The 24080-nt window shown below is 44.7% G+C and overlaps 1 protein-coding gene across 1 annotated transcript in view; it reads right to left on the bottom strand.

Moving 5' to 3' along the window:
* LOC126143349 (uncharacterized) overlaps positions 1-24080 on the bottom strand; it is a 92290-nt gene that overhangs the window by 34413 nt on the left and 33797 nt on the right. The window contains exons 2-3 of the mRNA XM_049915365.1: positions 14765-14815; positions 9532-10525 (exon numbers count right to left, since the gene is read on the bottom strand). Of these exons, the coding sequence (XP_049771322.1) occupies positions 9532-10525; positions 14765-14814 (1044 nt within the window). The 5' untranslated portion in view covers position 14815. The remainder of the gene's footprint in view (positions 1-9531; positions 10526-14764; positions 14816-24080) is intronic.

Below are 24080 nucleotides of genomic sequence, written 5' to 3'. Positions count from 1 at the left end.
GCCGGGTGTTGGCCCTGTGTGCCTCGGTCGTATGCAGTCCTGATTGTGGCGCTCACCTGCACGGCGCCGAACACGCATACGACCATCATTGGCACCAAGGCAGAAGCGACTCTCATCGCTGAAGACGACACGTCTCCATTCGTCCCTCCGTCACGCCTGTCGCGACACCACTGGAGGAGGGCTGCACGATGTTGGGGCGTGAGCGGAAGACGGCCTAACGGTGTGCGGGACCGTAGCCCAGCTTCATGGAGACGGTTGCGAATGGTCCTCGCCGATACCCCAGGAGCAACAGTGTCCCTAATTTGCTGGGAAGTGGTGGTGCGATCCCCTACGGCACTGCGTAGGATCCTACGGTCTTGGCGTGCATCCGTGCGTCGCTGCTGTCCGGTCCCAGGTCGACGGGCACGTGCACCTTCCGCCGACCACTGGCGACAACATCGATGTACTGTGGAGACCTCACGCCCCACGTGTTGAGCAATTCGGCGGTACGTCCACCCGGCCTCCCGCATGCCCACTATACGCCCTCGCTCAAAGTCCGTCAACTGCACATACGGTTCACGTCCATGCTGTCGCGGCATGCTACCAGTGTTAAAGACTGCGATGGAGCTCCGTATGCCACGGCAAACTGGCTGACACTGACGGCGGCGGTGCACAAATGCTGCGCAGCTAGCGCCATTCGACGGCCCACACCGCGGTTCCTGGTGTGTCCGCTGTGCCGTGCGTGTGATCATTGCTTGTACAGCCCTCTCGCAGTGTCCGGAGCAAGTATGGTGGGTCTGACACACCGGTGTCAATGTGTTCTTTTTTCCATTTCCAGGAGTGTATCTTACAATGTTTCAGTGCTAACTACAATGATCGCTTCATTGTACAGTATTTAATAATAGTAAACTAGAAAACAGCTCTGCTTAGTGGGCCATAGACAACTGTAATGCTAAAACAATTTCGGTAAATATGAAGCAGTTGGAGGTCAAAGGCATACTTGCCAGAATATGTTCGTTTCGAATCTATTACTCAGAAATAAAAAATGTATCCTAGGGGATAAGTTTTCACCTTCGTAGACTTTAAATAAGCTTATGACTCAGTGGACCGTAACAGCCCCTTCAAAAATCTAAAGGAGTTCGGCCTAGACCTCAAAGTCAGTGCACTTATTAGACAAACACTAGATTGTGCAAAATCTAACGTAAGGTTCAGGGAAAATTTTCAGCATACAGTAATGTGATAAGATGGTGGAGTGTCTCCATTAATTTCCGTCTGTCCCTCTCAAAACTTTTCGACAACTTGAACAAATCAAAGGTTAAAATGGAACAAAGAATCAAGTTAAGAAGAGCCATTACCATGGTAGTCAGATTAGCTCTTGCATAATAACCTATTATTATGATTTGGAACATTCCAACAGATCACAGCGAGTACATATTCTTAAATAAACAAAAGAAAGGGAAAGAATCCGTACCTCGTCATAAAAGGAAACGTAAGTGTTTGGCATCCAAAAAAAGAGAGAGCTTCCCTATTTTTTGGCGAAATCATTTAAGACACTAGCATATAAAATATTGTTTATGAAATTCAGTACCGCAACAACTTAAACAGCAAGATATTTACGATAAAAGATGCATCAGAAAGTGGACAAAGCTAAGAAGCTGTAATATGATAATCAAATACTAGTGTTTTATGGAGCTGAAACGTTCATTTTAAACAGATGCACTGAATAAATCCAAAAATATCTGGGGGAAGCTGTGGAGTTCTGCAAAACTCGCAACTAAGCTAAAACTGGAACAATGTAACTGATCACTGCAGTAAAAGAGGCATGTAAGAAGAAGAGGTAACAAACACAACGGGAAAGAAAATTTTGTAGCAGAAAATTCATGGCCACGTAGTCAGCTAGTCGTTAGGTGTTTATTGCCTAATTTTCAGCTTTCCCGTGTTTATTTCCAGATGAGCTGGCCTTTGGAGACCTTCAGTAATTCAAGACTGTAGTAATTTTCATTAAGGAATTCAGTGCTACAGATGGAGAGTTTGCTTAAGGAGCTGCAATGTGACAACATTATGAGGACCGATGAATTACAGACTATACAAGATGGTCAGAAAGAATCTGAGAAACTTTTCAGGGTGTTGCATGGTAAGGTGTGCTGAAAAATTATTGTTAAGAAAAAAATTCGATACATTGCGACGTTTCAGAATTAACTAGCATTTAAGTTAGCAACCCGTTGCTTGTGCAAAGCCAAACGACCCGCCGTAGACGGTGTTGCCAAATGTGTTCTTCGTTTCGTTTCCTAAAACCAAACAAGAGAGCGATACAAAATTTGGACATGACGATATTAAGGGCCGAACCAGAGCCAAATGCTGAGCTATCGCGTGCGCTGTCACCAACAATATGAGAATAACTGACACTAAGCGTTTCTGACGGGGTGCGTGCATTTCCGCTCAGCGTTGTGGTTGGCTAACTTCAATGCTAATTGACTCGGATACGACGCGACGTATCCAAGTTCTTTCTTGGCAGTTATTTCGGATCGCACCTACCCTGCAGAACCCTTACAAGCTTTACAGACTTTTCCTGACCGCCCTCCGTATGAGTCAAAACATTATGACCATTGCCCACAGCGAGACTGAACGCCGAATGATCACGCTGCAGTCATATGACAGGGTGAGCGAAGTTTACTAGTGCAACAGAGACTAATGGGGAACTGTAATATCGACGATACAAACGGCAGTTGAGGTAATCCACCGATGTAAGCGACTCTGACAAATAGCATGTTACTATGGCCCAGCATCTGGGAACGCGTATCTCGGAAATAGCGAAACTTGGTAGGCTGTTCGTAACTACATCTATGAAAAATGGTTAAACCATTGTGGAACCACAAGCAGGCGCCAAGCTGACTGACCTCCACGCCTCGTCACAGAACGTAGAGGGCAAAGGCTTGACCACCCAGGACAGAAATGATGACAGAGTACAAGGCTGGTGCAGGCACAAGTGTTTGGAAGCTCACCATTCAGCCACGTTTTTGCACACGGAGCTTCACAGCAAAGGACCCCTATGTGTTATCTGCATCTACACTACTGGCAATTAAAATTGCTACACCAAGAAGAAATGCAGACGATAAACGGTTATTCATTGGAAAAATACATTACACTAGAACTGGCATGTGACTACATTTTCACGCAATTTGGGTGCATAGGCCTTGAGAAATCAGTACCCAGAACAACTACCTCTGGCCGTAATAACGGCCTTGATACGCATAAGCATTGAGTCAAACAGAGCTTGGATGGCGTGTACAGGTACAGCTGCCCATGCAGCGTCAACACGATACCACAGTTCATCGAGAGTAGTGACTGGCTTATTGTGACGAGCCAGTTGCTCGCCCACCATTAACCAGACGTTTTCAATTGATGAGAGATCTGGAGAATGTGCTGGCCAGGGCAGCAGTCGAACATTTTCTGTATCCAGAAAGGTCCGTATAGGATCTGCAACATGCAGTCGTGCGTTGTCCTGCTGAAATGTGGGGTTTCGAAGAGATCGAATGAAGAGTAGAGCCACGGGTCGTAACACATCTTAAATGTAACGTCCAATGTTCAAAGTGCCGTCAATACGAACAAGAGGTGACCGAGACGTGTAACCCATGGCACCCCATACCCTCACGCCGGGTGATACGCCAGTATGGCGATGACGAATACACGCTTCCAATGTGCGTTCACCGCGATGTCGCCAAACACGGATGCGACCATCATGATGCTGTAAACAGAACCTGGATTCATCCGAAAAAATAGCGTTTTGCCATTCGTGCACCTAGGTTCGTCGTTCAGTACACTATCTCAGGCGCTCCTGTCTGTGATGCAGCGTCAAGGGTAACCGCAGCCTTGGTCTCCGACCTGATAGTCCATGAAGCTGCAAACGTCGTCAAACTGTTCGTGTAGATGGTTGTTGTCTTGACTCAGGGATCGAGACGTGGCTGCACGATCCGTTACAACCATGCGGATAAGATGCCTGTCACATCGACTGCTAGTGATAGGAGGCCGTTGGGATCCAGCACGGCGTTCCGTATTGCCCTCCTGAAACCACCGATTCCATATTCTGCTAACAGTCATTGGATCTCGACCAACGCGAGCAGCAATGTCGCGATACGATAAACCGCAATCGAGATCGGCTACAATCCGACCTTTGTCAAAGTCGGAAACGTGACGGTACGCATTTCTCCTCCATACACGAGGCATCACAACAACGTTTCACCAGGCAACACCGGTCAACAGCTGTTTGTGTAAGAGAAATCGGTTGGAAACTTTGCTCATGTTAGCACGTTATAGGTGTCGCCACCGGCGCCAATCTTTTGTGAATGCTCTGAAAAGCTAATCATTTGCATATCACAGCATCTTTTTCCTGTCGGTTAAATTTCGCTTCTGTGGTGTAGCAATTTTAATGGCCAGTAGTGTATATCTACATGATACTCCACAATCCGCCATAATGCGTGGCAGAGGGTACCCCATACCACTACTAATCACTTTCCTTCCTGCTTCACTCGCAAACAAAGGGAGGGAAAAACGACTGTATATGTTTCCGTATCAGCCCTAATTACTCGCATCTCATCTTCGTGGTTCTTACACGCAACGTGTGCTGGAGGTGGGAGAATCGTTCTCCAGTTAGCTTCAAATGCCGGTTCTCTATTCTCAATAGTGTTCCTCATAAAGAATGTCCTTCCTTCCAGGGATTCCCATTGGAGTTCCCGAAGAACCTCCGTACATTTGCATGTTGTTCGAATCTATCAGTCACAAATCTTGCAACTTACCTCTGAAAATATCTGATGTCTTCCTTTAGTCCAACCTGGTACAGATGCCGAACGCTCGAGGTCATCATGATGATTCAACGACATCATCAGTTATGATTCAGTGGTCACAGGATCATTGAGACTTGACCGTGGATAAGTCGAAACGTATCTCCTGGTCAAATGAATCTCGTTCCTCACTACACACAATCGGTGGTCATGTCCAGAGTTGCCGTCATTCGAGCGAATGCCTGTGCGAAACATTCGCTGTGTCATGCTAGGACTCTGGTAGTGGCAGTATTGTGCTATGATGGAGGTTCCTCTGGACTTCCAGGGGACCTCTGGTGGTAATCCAAACCACTATGGGACCTGTGGACTAGTTACTATTGTGGACCACCTGGATTCCTTCGTGCTACATGTCCTCCCCGAGGGCTGTGACATCTCCAGCAGAATATCAGTTCCTGTCACAAGGACAGAATTGTGCTGCAGTGGTAATAGGAGCATGTTAGTTAACTCATGTAGATGTTTTGGCCACAAAATGCACCTGTTCTGAAGTAAATCGATAGGACACATACGGGACGCTATGGGGTGCCAATGTATATACATCAAAAAAGTTTTGCATCTCCTCGGTTCAGAGAGTTCCGGAACCTATACAGAAAATTGGAACAGAGATCAACATAAACATCATTGCCGCGCTTTTTATTGTTCATGAAAACCACACACTGAATGTTGTACCACGATACAGCGATACCTTCAGAGGTGGTGGTCCAGATTGCTGTACACACCGGTACCTCTAATACCCAATAGCACGCCCTCTTGCATTGATGCACGCCTGTATTCGTTGTGGCGTACTATCCACAAGTTCATCAAAGCACTTTTGGTCCAGATTGTCCCACTCCTCATCGGCGATTCGGTGTAGATCCCTCAGAGTGGTTGGTGGGTCACGTCATCCATAAACAGCCCTTTTCAATCTTTCCCAGGCATGTTCGATAGGGTTCATGTCTGGAGAACATGCTGGCCACTCTAGTTAAGCGATGTCGCTATCCGGAAGGAAGTCATTCACAAGATGTGCACGATGGAGGCGCGAATTGTTGCCCATGAAGACGAGTGTCTCGCCAATATGCTGCCGATATGGTTGCAATATCGGTCAGAGGATGTCATTCACGTATCGTACAGCCGATATGGCACCTTCCATGACCACCAGCGGCGTACGTCGGCACCACATAACACATAATGCGACCCCAAAACAGCAGGGAACGCCCACCTTGCTGCACTCGCTGGGCAGTGTATCTAAGGCGTTCAGCCTGACCGTGTTGCCTCCAAGCACGTCTCCGACGATTGTCTGGTTGAAGGCATATGCAACAGTCATCAGTAAAGAGAACTTGATGCCAATACTGAGCGGTCCATTCGGCATGTTGTTGGGCCCATCTGTACCGCAAAGATGGACCACGCCATGGACGTCGGGAGTGAAGTTGCGCATCATGCAGCGTATTGCGCACAGTTTAAGTCGTAACACGGCGTCCTGTTGCTGCACAACAATCAACATGATGGCGTTGCTGTCAGGGTTCCTCCGAGCCATAAGCCGTAAGTAGCGGTCATCCACTGCAGTAGTAGCCCTTGGGAGGCTTGAACTACGCATGTAATCAACAGTTCCTGTCTCTCTGTATCTACTCCATGTCCGAGCAAAATCGCTTTGGTGCACTGCGAGATGCATGGACACTTCCCTTGTTGAGAGCCCTTCCTGGCACAAAGTAACAATACGGACGCGATCGAATCGCGGTAATGATCGTCTAGGCATGGTTGAACTACAGTCAACACGAGCCATGTACCTCCTTCCTGGTGGAATGGTTGGAACTGATCGGCTGTCGGACCCCCTCCGTCTAATAGGTGCTGCAGATGCATGGTTGTTTACATCTTTGGGCCGGTTTAGTGATATCTCTGAACAGTCATAGGAACTGTGTCTGTGATACAATATCCACAGTCAACGTCTATCTTCTGTAGTTCTGGGAACTTGGGTGATGCAAAACATTTTTTGGTATATAGAGGGAGAGAGACACACATACACACTCATAAGTCATGCTCAGCCTACAGGCGTCACTGGATGCGGATATGGAGGGGCTTGTGGTCAAAGCAACTTATCTTGATGGATTTCTCCATTTACAGCCCATATCTTTGCTAGGATGATCCCCTGTTACCAAGTCACGCGCTCGCAACACCACTAGGTGGCATCCTATGTCATGTGGTCAGCACACCGCTCTCCTGGCTGTATGTCAGTTTCCAAGACTGAAGCCGCTACTTTTCTATCAAGTAGCACCTCAGCTTGCCTTACCAGGGCTGAGTGCACCCCGTTTGCCAACAGTGCATGGCAAACCGGATGGTCAGCCATCTAAGCTTCTTCCAAACTGTTGGATTGGAAGCAGAGGACCTGCACCTTGGCTGGCCCATTCCATGGATTTGACGCCTGTAGACTTTATTCTGTGGGGAAAGCTGAAAGATGTAGTCTACAAGGACATAGCAACTACACCCGATGATATGCAATGATGTATTACTACGAGTCTGCTGAAATGCTAGCATGTGTGCAGACGTTTTTTCATACCAGACTGGAAGCAGTATTGCCACTGATATTGTCGTTTTGAACACAACCTTTGATGGTCAATTGTCTCAATACTGGTCATAATCCACATAACTAGTGTACACACTTGTGTCGTTTAGTGTGTGCTACCATAGGTATCGTACAAGTGTTGGTATAGGGACTTCGCAAAATACGATATCTCATAAAAGATTCTCACTAAAATCCTGCAACAAACACCACTGACATTCTGATTTACACTACTTTTAGTTTGTTAATGTCAATAGGCACTGTTCCATTCAAAACGTATATGTTCGCACAAAAAATGTACTTTCTAAGTAACATTAAAACAGGTTTACTGGCTAACAATACAAGCCCCTGACTAGCAATACATTCTGTGAAAGCCACACATCAATAGCACTTTCCAGTTCCGCAATATTTGTGGTGCAAATTTTAGGTGATACATCCTGTATACAGGGTGTTACAAAAAGGTACGGCCAAACTTTCGGGAAACATTCCTCACACGCAAAGAAAGAAAATATGTTATGTGGACATGTGTCCGGAAACGCTTACTTTCCATGTTAGAGCTCATTTTATTACTTCTCTTCAAATCACATTAATCATGGATGGAAACAGACAGCAACAGAACGTACCTGGGTGACTTCAAACACTTTGTTACAGGAAATGTTCAAAATGTCCTCCTTTAGCGAGGATACATGCATCCACCCTCCGTCACATGGAATCCCTGATGCGCTGATGCAGCCCTGGAGAATGGCGTATTGTATCACAGCCGTCCACAATACAAGCACCAAGACTCTCTACATTTGGTACCGGGGTTGCGTAGACAAGAGCTTTCAAATGCCCCCATAAATGAAAGTCAAGAGGGTTGAGGTCAGGAGAGCGTGGAGGCCATGGAATTGGTCCGCCTCTACCAATCCATCGGTCACCGAATCTGTTGTTGAGAAGCGTACGAACACTTCGACTGAAATGTGCAGGAGCTCCATCGTGCATGAACCACATGTTGTGTCGTACTTGTAAAGGCACATGTTCTAGCAGCACAGGTAGAGTATCCCGTATGAAATCATGATAACGTGCTCCATTGAGCGTAGGTGGAAGAACATGGGGCCCAATCAAGACATCACCAAACGTTCACAGAAAATCTGTGTTGATGATGTGATTGCACAATTGCGTGCGGATTCTCGTCAGCCCACACATGTTGAGTGTGAAAATTTACAATTTGATCACGTTGGAATGAAGCCTCATCCGTAAAGAGAACATTTGCACTGAAATGAGGATTGACACATTGTTGGATGAACCATTCGCAGAAGTGTACCTGTGGAGGCCAATCAGCTGCTGATAGTGCCTGCACACGCTGTACGTGGTACGGAAACAACTGGTTCTCCCGTAGCACTCTCCATACAGTGACGTGGTCGACGTTACCTTGTACAGCAGCAACTTCTCTGACGCTGACATTAGAGTTATCGTCAACTGCACGAAAAATTTCCTCGTGCTTTGCAGGTGTCATCGTCGTTCTAGGTCTTCCCCAGTCCCGAGTCATAGGCTGGAATATTCCGTGCTCCCAAAGACGCCGATCAATTGCTTCGAACGTCTTCCTGTCGGGACACCTTCGTTCTGGAAATCCGTCTCGATACAAACGTACCGCGCCACGGCTATTGCCCCGTGCTAATCCATATATCAAATGGGCATCTGCCAACTCCGCATTTGTAAACATTGCACTGACTGCAAAACCACGTTCTTGATGCACACTAACCTGTTGATGCTACGTACTAATGTGCTTGATGCTAGTACTGTAGAGCAATGAGTCGCATGTCAACACAAGCACCGAAGTGAACATTACCTTCCTTTAATTGGGCCAATTGGCGGAGAATCGAGGAAGTACAGTACATACTGACGAAACTAAAATGAGCTCTAACATGGGAATTAAGCGGTTCCGGACACATGTCCACATAACATCTTTCCTTTATTTGTGTGTGAGGACTGTTTCCTGAAAGTTTGGCCGTACCTTTTTGTAACACCCTGTATATGTATTTCATGTGATAAAGTATTAGTTGATTACCATCTCACACTATGTTCAATTTTTTTGATGATGACCAATAGTGGCTGACTGGTTAGCAAAATATATTTTCTTTGATTGCATCAAATCTCAAGTTAAAATAACAATTTCTTACTAGCTTCCATCACTCTGAAACTTACCAGCCATCGGCAGTACGGTCCCCAACAGCGGAGAATCCGGTGTCGCAGCACTCTGAATCGGTCCACAGCCACCATGATGTGCGTTTCATTAGCCAGTGCCTGGTGAATCTTCGTAGCAGAGAGAGCCGCCATTTGCCTTTCTGGAGGCCTCAACCACGCTGGGTTACACGACTCCACGTAGCTCCGCACATTTTCCACATTGCAGTACTCGAGTCTGGTGGTCACTGCTCTGCACTCGGTCACCTCCTTCCTGACGTATTCGTCCACGAGTGCCTGCCATGTGCTCCAAGCACTCGTCAAACACGCACTTTGGTTGTTCATCCAGTCCCTGATGCTCTTGCACAAGCTGTCACACAAGGTTTCGCATAGGTCACCGGCGCCCAGCAATTCTTCCAGCTCCCTGCAAATGTCGCCTACAATGTTATTAGAACTGCTCTGCTGGCACAGCAGGTAGAAATTCTCCACAAAGCTGATGTCCTCATGGACTGCCTTCCAAACCTGTTCGTTGTTCGGTTTGAGCTTGTACAGGTGTCCACCAGCCTCTAGCAGCTCCAGACCTGGGAAGGTGCCCTCATACTGGCGCTCAAGTATGTCGAGGCTACTGTCGTCCAGACAGGCGTTCGTCAACAAGGCGAATGTGACTCTGTTCGTATCCAGTGTCTCGCTAATTTCTCTGTAGGAGGTGGAGTACATGCTGAGCCCGAAGTCGCATTTCGTGGCCTCTGACAGCCACGCGCCACTGTGTACGGTCATGGCCGTCGGGGAGGTCTTGTGCTTGAGCTGGACGAGCAGGGTGTTCACCTCATTTTGTCCCTCAGGTCGCCATACCAACACCACGTCATCGAACTTCCCGGCATCGTCATTGTTGGCACACAACTGGAAGTGTAGCCCATACCGCAGGCAGCGGAGGTAGACCAGGGCCAGCATGCGCTCCTCGTACCGGTCCCCCTCTCCTGTAGAGTGTGATCCTTTATTGTATTCCAGAGCAGCAGACCTACAACAAGAAATATGATAAAGATGATGATGATGATGATAGTGATTATGAAGATGGTTTTCGTGTGCTCAAGGGCGAGGGTAAAACACCCTTGCTGTATATGAATGTATGCATATACGAGGGTAATCCCAAAAGTAAGGCCTCTTATTTTTTCATAAGTAAGTAGACCTGTTTATTTCTACAATGGTTTACGTCAGTTTACAGCTTGGACATTTAGCTATTTTGCGAGCTAATCAGCATTACTGTCGATGCATTTGTGTAGACACCGTAACTATTCTGTTTCTACGGGTTATTACGTTATTATTGGGAATGTAAATACTTATTGCTTGTGAAGTTAACGTGAGAAGATTAGGGTCGCCACCGACTCTAACCATACAACTAATCGAAGGTTTGGTCGAGTCGGAAAATAAATTAATTTGATCACAGACCAAAAACTCACAAAAATGCATACGTTGTGATGTCGCTCATGGGGGATACGATGTAATTAATAGTATTGCCCATGCACTGTTCACGACAATCAAACATTTAAAAAAAAATAGTACATGAATGAACACTATGCAGAAGATCAGCTCGCAGCAACACACCTGAAAATAAGACTTAATCTAAAGCATTTGTTAAAAAATACAAGGGGAGACTAATCACTGGACCTGTGCGTAAGGAAACGCGTTGGGTGTGCTATCGGGAAAGCTACGAGGTGAGTGGCTTAGGTGCAAAAAAGTAATCTCGGAACACAAGAGAAAATTGTAGATAAAATCATTATTCCAAAGATAAGGATGTGAGGCATGTACACAATTCCTGATAATATTAATTCCTAAAACATTAAAGAAAAGCGTCGATACGTTCACCGCTATAATCTACAACTACAATCATTGGTGTGAATCATTCATACAACTGCTGTTGCCCGGTAACTGATCGCAATAACTCGTGAAACGGTACACGTTTCGCAGTACACCCGCGTGCCCACGTGGTTTGTGGAGACGCAATTTATAGGTATCGTGGCCAAGCTGCAACAATATCACATCATAAAATCATGAACAGTTAACGTTCTTTAAAACAAACATGATACCGGACAGTTAGTGATGACGGTAGCCCAACAAAACTTGAATGTTGAACCACGTGGTCGGCTCCCCACGGACGAAAGATACATAAAGCAAGGAAAATTTGCGATAAGGCAAAGCTATTAATATTTAGAAAAATGAAAGCTTATACAGGCAGAGCTGAAGGCAAACAGACATTCATACAGAAGCGAGTGCTCACTTCTTCTCGACACCTTTGTGTGGCGCTCTTCCGGTGGATCCACGTCTGCTATAGAAATTTACTAAAAGAAAAATCTGCCAAAGTTTTACATTCCTTGCTGCGACAAGGCAAAGCAATCTTTCAGAGTTGAAAAGCGAGACCAAAAGCTAACATCTCTCCTCTCTCCAAGTAACAACGCGCCACGCGGTCAGTCTAACTCACCCTTCTTCGACTGGAGCACAGCTGTGGACGCTTCCCGTACCGGCGGCAGACCGCCTTCCGCTTCTTCTCCAGCCTCTTCCACGCTTCACGTGGCCCGGAAAACCCAAAGATGCCACTTCCTCCGCCAACCTAACGCAGGTGGATTTCTCACAAGTAGCGAAAACCTGTTTGCCTGCTTGACCACTACGAGAGTTGGCTATTCTGTACAACTGCTGCTGAATCTGTACGACTATCGCAGACTTTCTGCAGCAGACTACGCCACCGTCTAGCAACGTGACACACAACCACATCCATTCTATCACACCACTATGATAATTATGAGAAAAGAGAAACAAGGAAGGAAAGAGAAATACCAGTGAAAATGGGCTACCGGACAAACGAAAGGTGGCTACAGGACCCTTTCAACACTGTAGCAGTTTTTGTTTGCCCATGTCATACCTGCTCGCCGCCGTGCTGCTCAGAAAGTTATGAACCTTTTCTTTCACCTCGTCGTCGGAGCTCAATCGCTGGGACCACAGTTAACGCTGACAGGTACTGTGAGACTCTGGAAAATCTCAAACGGGCAATTCAGAACCAGAGAAGAGGAATGTTGGGCAAGGGCGTACACATTCTCCATGACAACACTCGCCCACACATCGCTCGCCAAACCGTTGCTCTCCTGCAACAGTTTCAGTGGAACATAATCACCCACCCTGTAGTTCTGACTTGGCGCCAGTGAATATCACCTGTTCCCTAGGTTAAATGAACATTTGGCCGGAAAGCGATGCAGCTCCGACGACGAGGTGAAAGAAGAGGTTCATAACTTTCTGAACAGCATGGCGGCGAGCTGGTATGACATGGGCATACAAAAACTGCCACAGCATCTACAAAAATGCATCGACAGAAATGGTGATTATGTCGAATAACTAAATGTTCAAGCTGTAAACTGATGCAAAACATTGTAGTAACAAACAGGTCTATGTACGTATAAAAAAATAGGAGACTTTACTTTTGGGATTACCCTCGTAGCACAAAGGAACATGAAACAGTATAGTTTCCAGATTTATCATAACAGTATAAAATTTACAATGGTACCATTTTCCTAGATAGGAACCCTGCTTGTCAGTGCAATCGGTCGATCATTGCACAAGTTTAACGATACCATTAGAAAATTAGAAACAAGTTTTTCATTTCAGCAGCAAATGATGTACGAACCACTCACTTGCTCCACCTCTCCCTTCACTGGAGGTAACTGGATGGCCTCTTAAATCACGGCTGCTATCTAGTCTGCAACCTAATGGCCAGCGCCATCAAAATTTAAAATTAAATATTATGTTGTGTCATCTCCATTACAGTCGTGCAAGACGGAGACGTAAATGGCTTGTTTGGCTGAATCACCTGATGGACAGCTGCGATGAGTTGAGGCAACATTCATCTCTCAGACTTCGATCTCTATCACATCAAACTCGCAGTAGGATCCATAGTAACGCGTGGCGCTTGAGTTGGCAAGACCGCAACAGTTTTAAAAGAACGGTTAACGGATTTTTGGCTGTTTCATATCAGTTCGATTCCACGAAAAGACAATTTTTACCGCACCTCACTTCATCCCAGTCAGCACCAATAAGACATCAAACATTGTTTTCCTAATCCTGGACACACTCTAAGAACATCACTTATGATCACAAATAACAATTGCAAAATGGCAGTTTCAAATTTGAAACTGAACATAAAATGGCTTTGAATCCTCTTCTTAGAAGACAAGTTTCAACGTTTTGGGATTGTTAATTATTGAAAGTGATGTTTGAGGGCAACTGAGTCAAGAAGATACTATGAATAACTTCCGGAGCTGCGTCATAGTCGCGAATTAAAACAGTGATCCAGGAAATGTAGAGTAAATTTCTTTTACATTTATTTTCGTCAATGATCACAAGACTTTTGCCCAGAAATGATCACATTCATACCTTCAACGAAACATTGGAAATGAAGTACAACTAACAGATTACATCTTAAAACAATAAAATTTTCCATAATGAAAAATTATTACTTTCATACATGTGGAAACATGCGCTTAAAATATGACGAGGCATACCTATTTTCTCACATATACTACTATGAAAAAGCCGTAAAATGTTCACAAAATCAGCTTAGCTTGTCACACATTTAAAATACGGTGTAAACCAAGCCACAGTTCCGACGGAGTCATGCTACCAATAGCGCTGCTGTTCATAACACACTGCAGTACAGAAACACAACATATGTTTGTCCCATAAGCTCGTTAGCTGTCGCTTCTGTAAGTCTACAAAGTCTATAAAATTGTACAGAATGCAATAAGTAAATAGTGCAACAGGTAAAGTCTACAGCAGATTTGCCAAGTGTGTAACTTATTAAAGTGATAAAATGTAATAATTAAAACATGAATAAAGGTAAATTTAAAATTGTTGAAAAGTAAATGGTTAATTGATAATATGCGATTCACAAACGATCTCATTGTCATTTTAGAAACTTGTCTGGTGATTAGAAACTGTACACTGCAACCTCACCTTATTGGCCAAATGTTTACTATGGAGATTTCTTCCGCTACCAGTGTTTGAATTGGCTCTCTCTGAGCCAAGTGCCAGAGCACATCAGCGCCGTACCAGCATTGTCCACAGGGTAAGTATACAATTAGTGAAACTAGCATCCTCTTACCTTGTAGGCAATTCACTCGTGTTGGTGTATCAAGACTGCCTGGCAATATCAATCAGCTGCTGTAGGTACAACAAACCTTTTGCAAATTCCATAAACAGTAAACAGAATACTCACCCTTCATGACCAGATGCCATTGCAGTTACTATGTCCTGTAGCGTAGGCATTCTGGAAAATAAAAAGAGGAATATAGAAACAGAAATGGCAAGCTGTATTAATTGCATCATGATTTTTTTCTTTTATTAAGAACTATAACCCCATAGCAATCATATGTTCTCCCACTCTCTCCCAAGCATGCATGTGCACACACGCAATATACGAGGGTGAGTCAAATGAAAGCCTTAAATATTTTTTTAAATATTATTTATTGTGCAGAAGTGGTAGAGAGCTGTATCACTTTTCAACACAATCTCCCCCACGCCCAATGCAAGTCCTCCAGCGCTTACAAAGTGCATAAACTCCTTTAGAAAAAAATTCTTTTGGTAGTCCACGCAACCATTCATGCACCACGTGGCGTACCTCTTCATCAGAACGGAACTTCTTTCCTCCCATTGCGTCTTTGAGTGGTCCAAACATATGGAAATCTCTTGGGGCATGGTCTGGTGAGTATGTTGGATGAGAAAGACACTCAAAATGCAGGTCTGTGATTATTGCAACTGTTGTACGGGCAGTGTGGGGCCTTGCATTGTCGTGTTGTAAAAGGACACCTGGTGACAGCAATCCACGTCGCTTTGATCTGATTGCAGGCCGCAGATGATTTTTTAGGAGATCTCTGTATGATGCACTGATGACAGTGGTTCCTCTAGGCATGTAATGCTCAAAAATGACGCCTTTTTCGTCCCAAAAAAGAGTCAGCATAACCTTCCCTGCTGATGGTTCTGTTCGAAACTTCTTTGGTTTTGGTGATGAGGAATGGCGCCATTCCTTGCTCGCTCCCTTCGTTTCCGGTTGGTGTAAGTGAACCCAAGTTTCGTCCCCAGTAACGGTTCTTGCAAGGAAGCCATCACCTTCTCGTTCAAGGCGCCGAAAATGTTCTTCACAAGCATCAACACGTCGTTCTCTCATTTCTGGAGTCAGCTGCCGTGGCATCCATCCTGCAGACACTTTGTGAAACTGGAGCACATCTTACACAATCCTACTCCATTCGTAGACTTGCTGCAGTGACAAACGTGCATCATCGTACTGAACCTTCATTCGTCGATGAATTTCAATAGGTTTCACACCTTCACTACGCAAAAACCGAATAACAGAACGCTGTTCTTTCCTGGTACAAGTCGCAAGTGGGGCGGCCATCTTTATACTGATACTGCGGCGGTAGGTGTGCATCTGCACTATGATGCCACCTACAGGCCATTCTGCACGCTGTTTGTAGCAAGTTTACCAACTTACAGGATAACGGTGCGAAATTTCGATTTGTTATTACAAATTTAATGTTTTCATTTTACTCACCCTCGTATATATATTCTTTATCATTTCGTATATTTTCAAACAGAAACTGTCTAAACAACAATGTGCTGTCCTGTTTTCGTCCTCCCAGTCAGTTTTCAGCGGAAGTGGGAAAGTTCACTATGTAATCTGAATTTGCAAATAGCAAAAAACAAGGCTCAAGATTAGAGAGGGAGGGAGGGGATATACGTAGAGGAAGTGATGCACAGGGGGAGAGGAAGAGAAGATTAGAGAGAGAGAGGAGGGAGAAGGAGATGATGCACGTGAGGAGAACGAAGAGATGTACAGAGAGAATGGAGAAGGAGACTGGTACATACATCCAATTCCCATACATATTTAGCAATTGCAAAGCATTGGCAAGACCATTAAAACAACATGATAACAGTGCAAATGTCGACGGGGTGTGCTGTGCGCCATGTTTGGAAAGAATATTGTTCCACTTACGCATGGAACTTCTTGACAACAGACGCCCACTTTTCTCCATGTCCTCAACCATGCATTCAGCACTTCTTATTTTTGCTTAGGTTTATTTTCCAGCAGTGTAAAATGTGCATTAACGATAATGGAAAGGTTTATTGATGGAGACTTAACTGACACGTAGGGTCTACCACGTGTACGAATTCATTGAGTGCACTGAAAGAGCGACACAACGAACTGTGGTGAAATTTTACCACAGCGATGGCACCCACAGCACAGTACCATAGGGTCTGTCTGAGGGATATTGCATTACTCTGTTTCGCATTGGCCTGCTATGTGACGAGCCACAGGTCCCTTAATCCGAGGTACTCAGAAAATATCCCCGCAGAAACTTCGAAATTCTTGTCGGAGGAGTCGTATTTACGCTAAACGACCCCAAAACTGGAACAACGTTGTGATTATTCTCTTTCACAAGAAACTGAACAAGTAAGACTCATGTCGACCTCATGTTCGTAATGTACAAGATATCCATTGAAATTATCACGTCACACAGAACAGAACAAATTAAAAAGCTGTTTTGAGAAGCTGATATAACACAGAACGTCATTTGCACACCTAACATGGATACTCTACAAATCACATTTAAGTGCCTGCCAGAGGGTTAATCGGACCCCCTTCACAATTCTCTATTATTCCAATCTCGTATAGCGCGCAAAGAATGAACACCTATATCTTCCCGTACGAGCTCTGATTTCCCTTACTTTATCGTGGTGATCGTTCCGCCCTATGTAGGTCGGTGTCAACAAAATATTTTCGCATTCGGAGGAGAAAGCTGGTGATTGGAATTTCTTGAGAAGATTCCGTCGCAACGAAAAACGCCTTTCTTTTAACGATTTCCAGCCCAAATCCCGTATCATTCCTGTGACACTCTCTCCCATATTTCGATATAATACAAAACGTGCTGCCTTTCTTTGAACTTTTTCGATGTCAAACATAGGTATTTAGTTGAATTTACGGCTTTTAGATTAGACTGATTTATTGTGTAACCGAAGTTTAACGAGTTCCTTTTAGTACTCATGTGGATGACCTCACACTTTTCGTTATTTAGGGTCAACTGCCACTTTTCGACCATTCAGATATTCTTTTATAAATCGTATTGCAGTTTGTTTTGATCTTCTGATGATTTTATTAGTCATTAAACGACAGTGTCATCTGCAAACAACCGAAGACGGCTGCTCAGATTGTCTCCCAAATCGTTTACATAGGTAATGAACAGCAAACGGCCTATAACACTACCTTGGGGAACACCTGAAATCACTTCTGTTTTATTCGATGACTTTCCGTCAATTACTACCAACTGTGACCTCTCTCACAGGAAATCGCAAATCCAGTCACATAACTGAGACAATATTCCAGAAGCACGCAATTTTACTACGAACCGCTTGTGTGGTACAGTGTCAAAAGCCCTCCGGAAATCCAGGAATACCGAATCTATCTGATATCCGTTGTCAATAACACTCAGCATTTCATGTGGATAAAGAGCTAGTTGTGTTTCACAGGAACGATGTTTTCTAAACCGATGTTGACTGTGTGTCAATAGACCGTTTCCTTCGAGGTAATTCATAATGTTCGAACACAATGTATGTTCTAAACTCCTGCTGCATATCGACGTTAACGATATGGGCCTGTAATTTAGTGGATTACTCCTACTACCTTTCTTGAATATTGGTGTGACCTTTGCAACTTTCCAGTCTTTGGGTACGGATCTTTCGTCGAGCGAACGATTGTTTATGATTGTTAAGTATGGAGCTAATGGATCAGCATACTCTGAAAGGAACCTAATTGGTATACAGTCTGGACTAGAAAACTTGCTTTTATTAAGTGATTTGAGTTGCTTCACAACTCCGAGGGTATTTTCTTCTACGTTACTCATGTTGACAGCTGTTCTCGATTCGAATCCTTGAATATTTACTTCGTCTTCTTTTTTGAAGGCATTTCGGAAGGCTGGGTTTAGTAAATCTGCTTTGGCAGCACTGTCTTCGATAGTATCTCCATTGTTATCGCGCAGAGAAGGCATTGATTGTTTCTTCACATACGACCAGAATCTCCGTGGATTTTCTGCCAGGTTTCGAGACAAAGTTTCGCTGTGGAAACTGTTATAGGCGTCTCGCATTGAACTCCGCGCCAAGTTTCGAGCTTCTGTGAAGAATCGCCAATCTTGGGGATTTTGCGTCTGTTTAAATTTGGCTTGTTTGTTTCGTTGTTTCTGTAACAGTGTTCTAACCCGTTTTGTGTACCAAGGAGGATCAGCTGCTTCGTTTGTTAGTTTATTTGGTATAAACTTCTCAATTGCTATCGATACTATTTCTTTGAATTTAAGCCACATCTGGCCTACACTTATATCATTAATTTGGAATGAGTGGAGATTGTCTCTCAGGATGACGTCAAGTGAATTTTTATCTGCTTTTTTGAATAGGTATATTTTTCGCTTATTTTTCGAGGATTTGGGGATAACAGTGTTCAATCTCGCCACGACAACCCTGTGTTCACTAACCCCTATATCGGTTTTGATGCTGGTTATTAACTCAGGATTATTTGTTGCTAAGGGGTCAAGTGTGTTTTCACAACCGTTTACTATTCGCGTGGGCTCATGAAGTAACTGCTCGAAATACGGGTAATTTTCAGAGAATGCGATTAACACAATTTCGGATGATATTTTATGCGTACCTCCGGAATTAAACATGTATTTTCGCCAACATATCGAGGGTAAATTGAAGTCATCACCAACTATTATCGTATGAGTCAGGTACGTGTTTGAAATCAGACTCAAGTTTTCTTTCTACCTTTCAGCAACTGAATCATCTGAACTGGGAGATCGGTAAAAGGATCCAATTATTTTATTCCGGTTGCCAACAATGACCTCTGCCCATACTGACTCACAGGAGTATCTACTTCAATTTCGCGACAAGTTAAACTACTTCTTAACAGCAACAAACACGCTACCGCCAACCATGTTTGGTTTATCTTTTCGGAACACCGTTAGGTTCTTCGAAAAAATTTCGGCTGAACTTAAATCTGGCTTTAGCCAGCTTTCAGTGCCTATAACGATTTGAGCATCCGTGCTTTCTATTAGCGCTTGGAGCTCTGGTACTTTCCCAACACAGCTACAACAATTTACAACTGTTATACCAATGGTTCCTGTATCTACGTTTTTCCTGTGTTCAGCCTGCGTCCTTTGTGACTGAAGCCCTTCTTGTGTTTTCCCGAGACCTTCTAACCTAGAAAACCACCCAGTCCACGCCACACAGCCCCTGCTACCCGTGTAGCCGCCTCCTGCGTATAGTGGACACCTGACCAATTCAGCAGAACCCGAAACCAACCACCCTTTGGCGCAAGTCGAGGAATCTGCAGCCTACACGGTCGCAGAACCGCCTGAGCCTCTGATTCAGACCCTCCACTAGGCTCTGCACCAGAGGTCCGCAATCGGTCCTGTCGACTATGCTGCAAATGGTCAGTTCTGCATTCATCTTGCAAGCAAGACTGGCACCCTTTACCACTTCTGTTAGCCGCTCGAAACCAGAGAGAATCTCTTCTGATCCAAAGTGTCACACATCATTGGTACCGACGTGAGCGACCACCTGCAGTTGTCTGCACCCTGTGCTCTTCATGGCATCCGGGAGGACCCTTTGCACATCTGGAATAACTCCACCCGGTATGCACACGGAGTGCACATTGGTTTTCTTTTCCTCCTTGTCAGCCAAGTCCATAAGGGGCCCCATAATGCGTCTAACGTTGGAGCTCCCAACTACCAATTATCCCACCCTCTGCGACTGCCCGGATCTTGCAGGCTAAGTGGTTTCCTCTGAAACAGGACAGGCAAAGGCATCCGGCTCAGCGACAGTGTCAGCCACAGACAATAGGTGGAACCTGTTTGTGAGACAAACCGGGGAGGCCTTACGTGCGGCCGCCTGGGAAGTCTTACGTCGCCTGCTTCGCCCTGGGGTGACCTCCCACTCGACCACAGGTGAGGGGTCAGCCTCAGTGCCAGCAGTAACTGGATTGGCCACCGGTGAGGGCCGATCGGAGGACTCTGACGCGCTGGACGTCCGTTGGATTCCCACGGCCGTTCCACAACAGTGGTGCCCATCCACTGCAGCCGAAGCTATCACAGCCTGAAGCTGAAAGCGAAGTGTCACCAACTAGGCTCGCATCCGCATACGACAATCGCAGTACCTGGCCATATCAAAGACTGTGGAAAACTAAACTATGCAGATAAACGGACTATCGACTCGAGCTACGGAAATCTACTGCAGACCCTGACGAAAACGCACGAACTGTGTCTAGTAAAACACAGATATTCAAGAACCTAACTACCGAAGCACTCAGGTGAAACTAAATAATTTCCCCCTGACAAGGAACTTGTAATATATCACAAAATCGGTTTACTTTCTAACGCAAACGAAAACGCGAAAACTGTGGCTATTATATTTTAAATTGACACGCAGAAACTCAAGAAACTAAACTATTAAAGCACACAGATGATATAATAAAATTCGCTCCTGGTTAGGAACTCGTAAATGTCACAAAAGCGGTTTACTTAACTGTTGCTGCGTCTGTCGCGGTCGGCTACTACTGCCTGACTGTACATCATGAACGTAATTATTGAACAGAGCAATGAGTATGAAAGCCCTTCACTTAGTTCAACAAAATCTTTAATGACAACACCTGAGAGCACTGCGCCCGTGCAAGTATACTGACTAAATATTTAGGTTCATACGACGACTTCCATTATAATTGAACAGGGTAATGAAATCAAAACTGGAGACTGTGTCAAAAAAAATTGCATGTTCCCTAAACTGATCTTAGCGGCCCTTGAGGACGTAAGCAGATGTTTGAACTGTGAAAGCGGACACGTGATACCTGTTAATAGCACAGTTGAAGCACCCTCGGTTTGCTGATGAAGTATGAAAGTTATTAGGAACACTAGAAAGACGCTGTACGTTAAAAAGGAGGTTGTAGTTTTTGTGATACTTACGTCTTTGCCGCAAGGAGACTTGTAACTAAGCACATGAGTGAAGTAGATCTCTTTTTATTCAAAGTTTATGTTGGTGTTAGCTAAAGTCACAACTAAGTCTTCTTTCTCGCCAATTCTCGTGTAAATTCCTTTTTTGGCGAACTTAATGCGCGGAGGCTGTTTTTCAGCACACTGTCGCTGTCTGTTTATATATGCTGCGATCGCTAATATCCCCTTAATAAGCATAGGGCAGATTATACATGTTGTGAATTCTATACAAATAGGATCATTGGACGTAGCTGAAACTTAGTTGTTGTGATCTTCAGTCCACAGACTGGTTTGATGCAGCTCTCCATGCTACTCTATCCTGTGCAAGCTTCTTCATCTCCCAGTACCTACTGCGACCTACACCCTTCTGAATCTGCTTAGTGTATTCATCTCTTGGTCTCCCTCTACAATTTTTACCCTCCACGCTGCCCTCCAATACTAAATTGGTGATCCCTTTATGCCTCAGAACATGTCCTACCAACCGATCCCTTCTTCTAGTCCAGGTGTCCCACAAATTTCTCTTCTCCCTAATTCTATTTAATACCTCCTCATTAGTTATGTGATCTACCCATCCAATCTTCAGCATTCTTCTGTAGCACCTCATTTCGAAAGCTTCTACTCTCTTCTTGTCCAAACTGTTTATCGTCCACGTTTCACTTACATACATGGCCACACTCCATACAAATACTTTCATAAACGACTTACTGACACTTAAATCTAAACTCGATGTTAACAAATTTCTCTTCTTCAGAAACGCTTTCCTTGCCATTGTGCTATTGCCAGTCTACATATTATATCCTCTCTACTTCGACCATCATCGGTTATTTTGCTCCCCAAATGGCAAAACTCATTTACTAATCTTATACCCTCAGCAACACCCGATTTAATTCGACTACGTTCCATCATCCTCGTTTTGTTGCTTTTGTTGATGTTCATCTTATATCCTCCTTTCAAGACACTGTCCATTCCGTTCAGCTGCTCTTCCAGGTCCTTTTCTGTCTCTGACAAAATTACAATGGCATCGGCGAACCTCAAAGTTTTTATTTCTTCTCCATGGATTTTAATTCCTATTCCGAATTTTTCTTTTGTTTCCTTTACTGCTTGCTCAATATACAGATTGATTAACATCGGGGAAACTTAGTACTTACCTATTTAATTACTATTCTGGCTCCAAATATGTAGACTTTTTTCATGCATGTTCCCATATTTTGACCATTTGGGGACAAATACCTGCATAATGTACATATAAAGCACTTTGCGCTTAACTGTGTGTATAATACACATATTTTCAGTTCAGATGCATATTTTAATGGTTTTGTGCAGATACCCCTCGTGGTCTCGCGGTAGCGTTCTCGCTTCCTGAGCCCGGGGTCCCGGGTTCGATTCCCGGCGGGGTCAGAGATTTTTCCTGCCTCGAGATCACTGGGTGTTGTTGTGTCGTCTTCATCATCATCATTCATCCCCATTACGGTCGGAGGAAGGCAACGGCAAACCACCTCCATTAGGACCTTGCCTAGTAAGGCGGTGCGGGTCTCCCGCATCGTTCCCCCACGCTCTGTACAGAAGCATGGGACTTCATTTCCATTCCATGATCCTGATATACGCTTCAGGAATCGGACTTGAAGAAGGGAAAGGAGGGGGGGGGGGAGGAAGGATAATACAAATAGAAAAGATTATCACAAGAGGAAGCAACCCTCTGCAGAACGTGTGTGATAGACAGCTCTGTTTATCCACAACCACAACCAGCAAGCCTTTCATTTCACGACAGTGTAAATATAACCTTCTAAGTCAGGTACCATGGCTGACGTGACAGTGAGACAGTAGCAGAGTTGTCTTGTGGAATTTGAACAAACCCTGCCAGAGTGGCTGTCAAGAAATTGGTTGCCTCTAGGTCACACCCACTCCCTGTCAGGAAATTAGACACCTCAAGGTCACACCCACTCCCTGTCACAAAATTGGACACCTCAAGGTCACACCCACTCCCTGTCACGAAATTGGACAACTCAAGGTCACACCCACTCCCTGTCACGAAATTGGACAACTAAAGGTCACACCCACTCCCTGTCACGAAATTGGATATCTCAAGGTCACACCCACTCCCTGCAGTTTGCCAGGACTAAGAGCTGTGGTTCACCCACCCCATAGCTTAATTAAAGAAGTATGTGTAAAATTTACGAATATTTCAATTTTAATGGTTCTAAATCTCTCAAAATAAATCAGTCACTTTAAAATAATATTTTGTTTTACACAGAGATTTTTAAAGCCACTGCTGTGTAGCTCATTACGAAGAGAGTCTGCCTGAGTAGCCGGCCGGTGTGACCAAGCGGTTTTAGGCACTACAGTCTGGAACCACGCGACCGCTACGGTCGCAGGTTCGAATCCTGCCTCGGGCATGGAAGTGTGTGATGTCCTTAGGTTAGTTAGGTTTAAGTAGTTCTAAGTTCTAGGGGACTGATGACCTCAGAAGTTAAGTCTGATAGTGCTCAGAGCCATTTGAACCATTTTCTG

This window comes from Schistocerca cancellata, unplaced genomic scaffold (genome assembly GCF_023864275.1).
Source record: "Schistocerca cancellata isolate TAMUIC-IGC-003103 unplaced genomic scaffold, iqSchCanc2.1 HiC_scaffold_792, whole genome shotgun sequence".
Taxonomy (NCBI): domain Eukaryota; kingdom Metazoa; phylum Arthropoda; class Insecta; order Orthoptera; family Acrididae; genus Schistocerca; species Schistocerca cancellata.
This window is presented reverse-complemented; position numbering and strand designations above follow the sequence as displayed.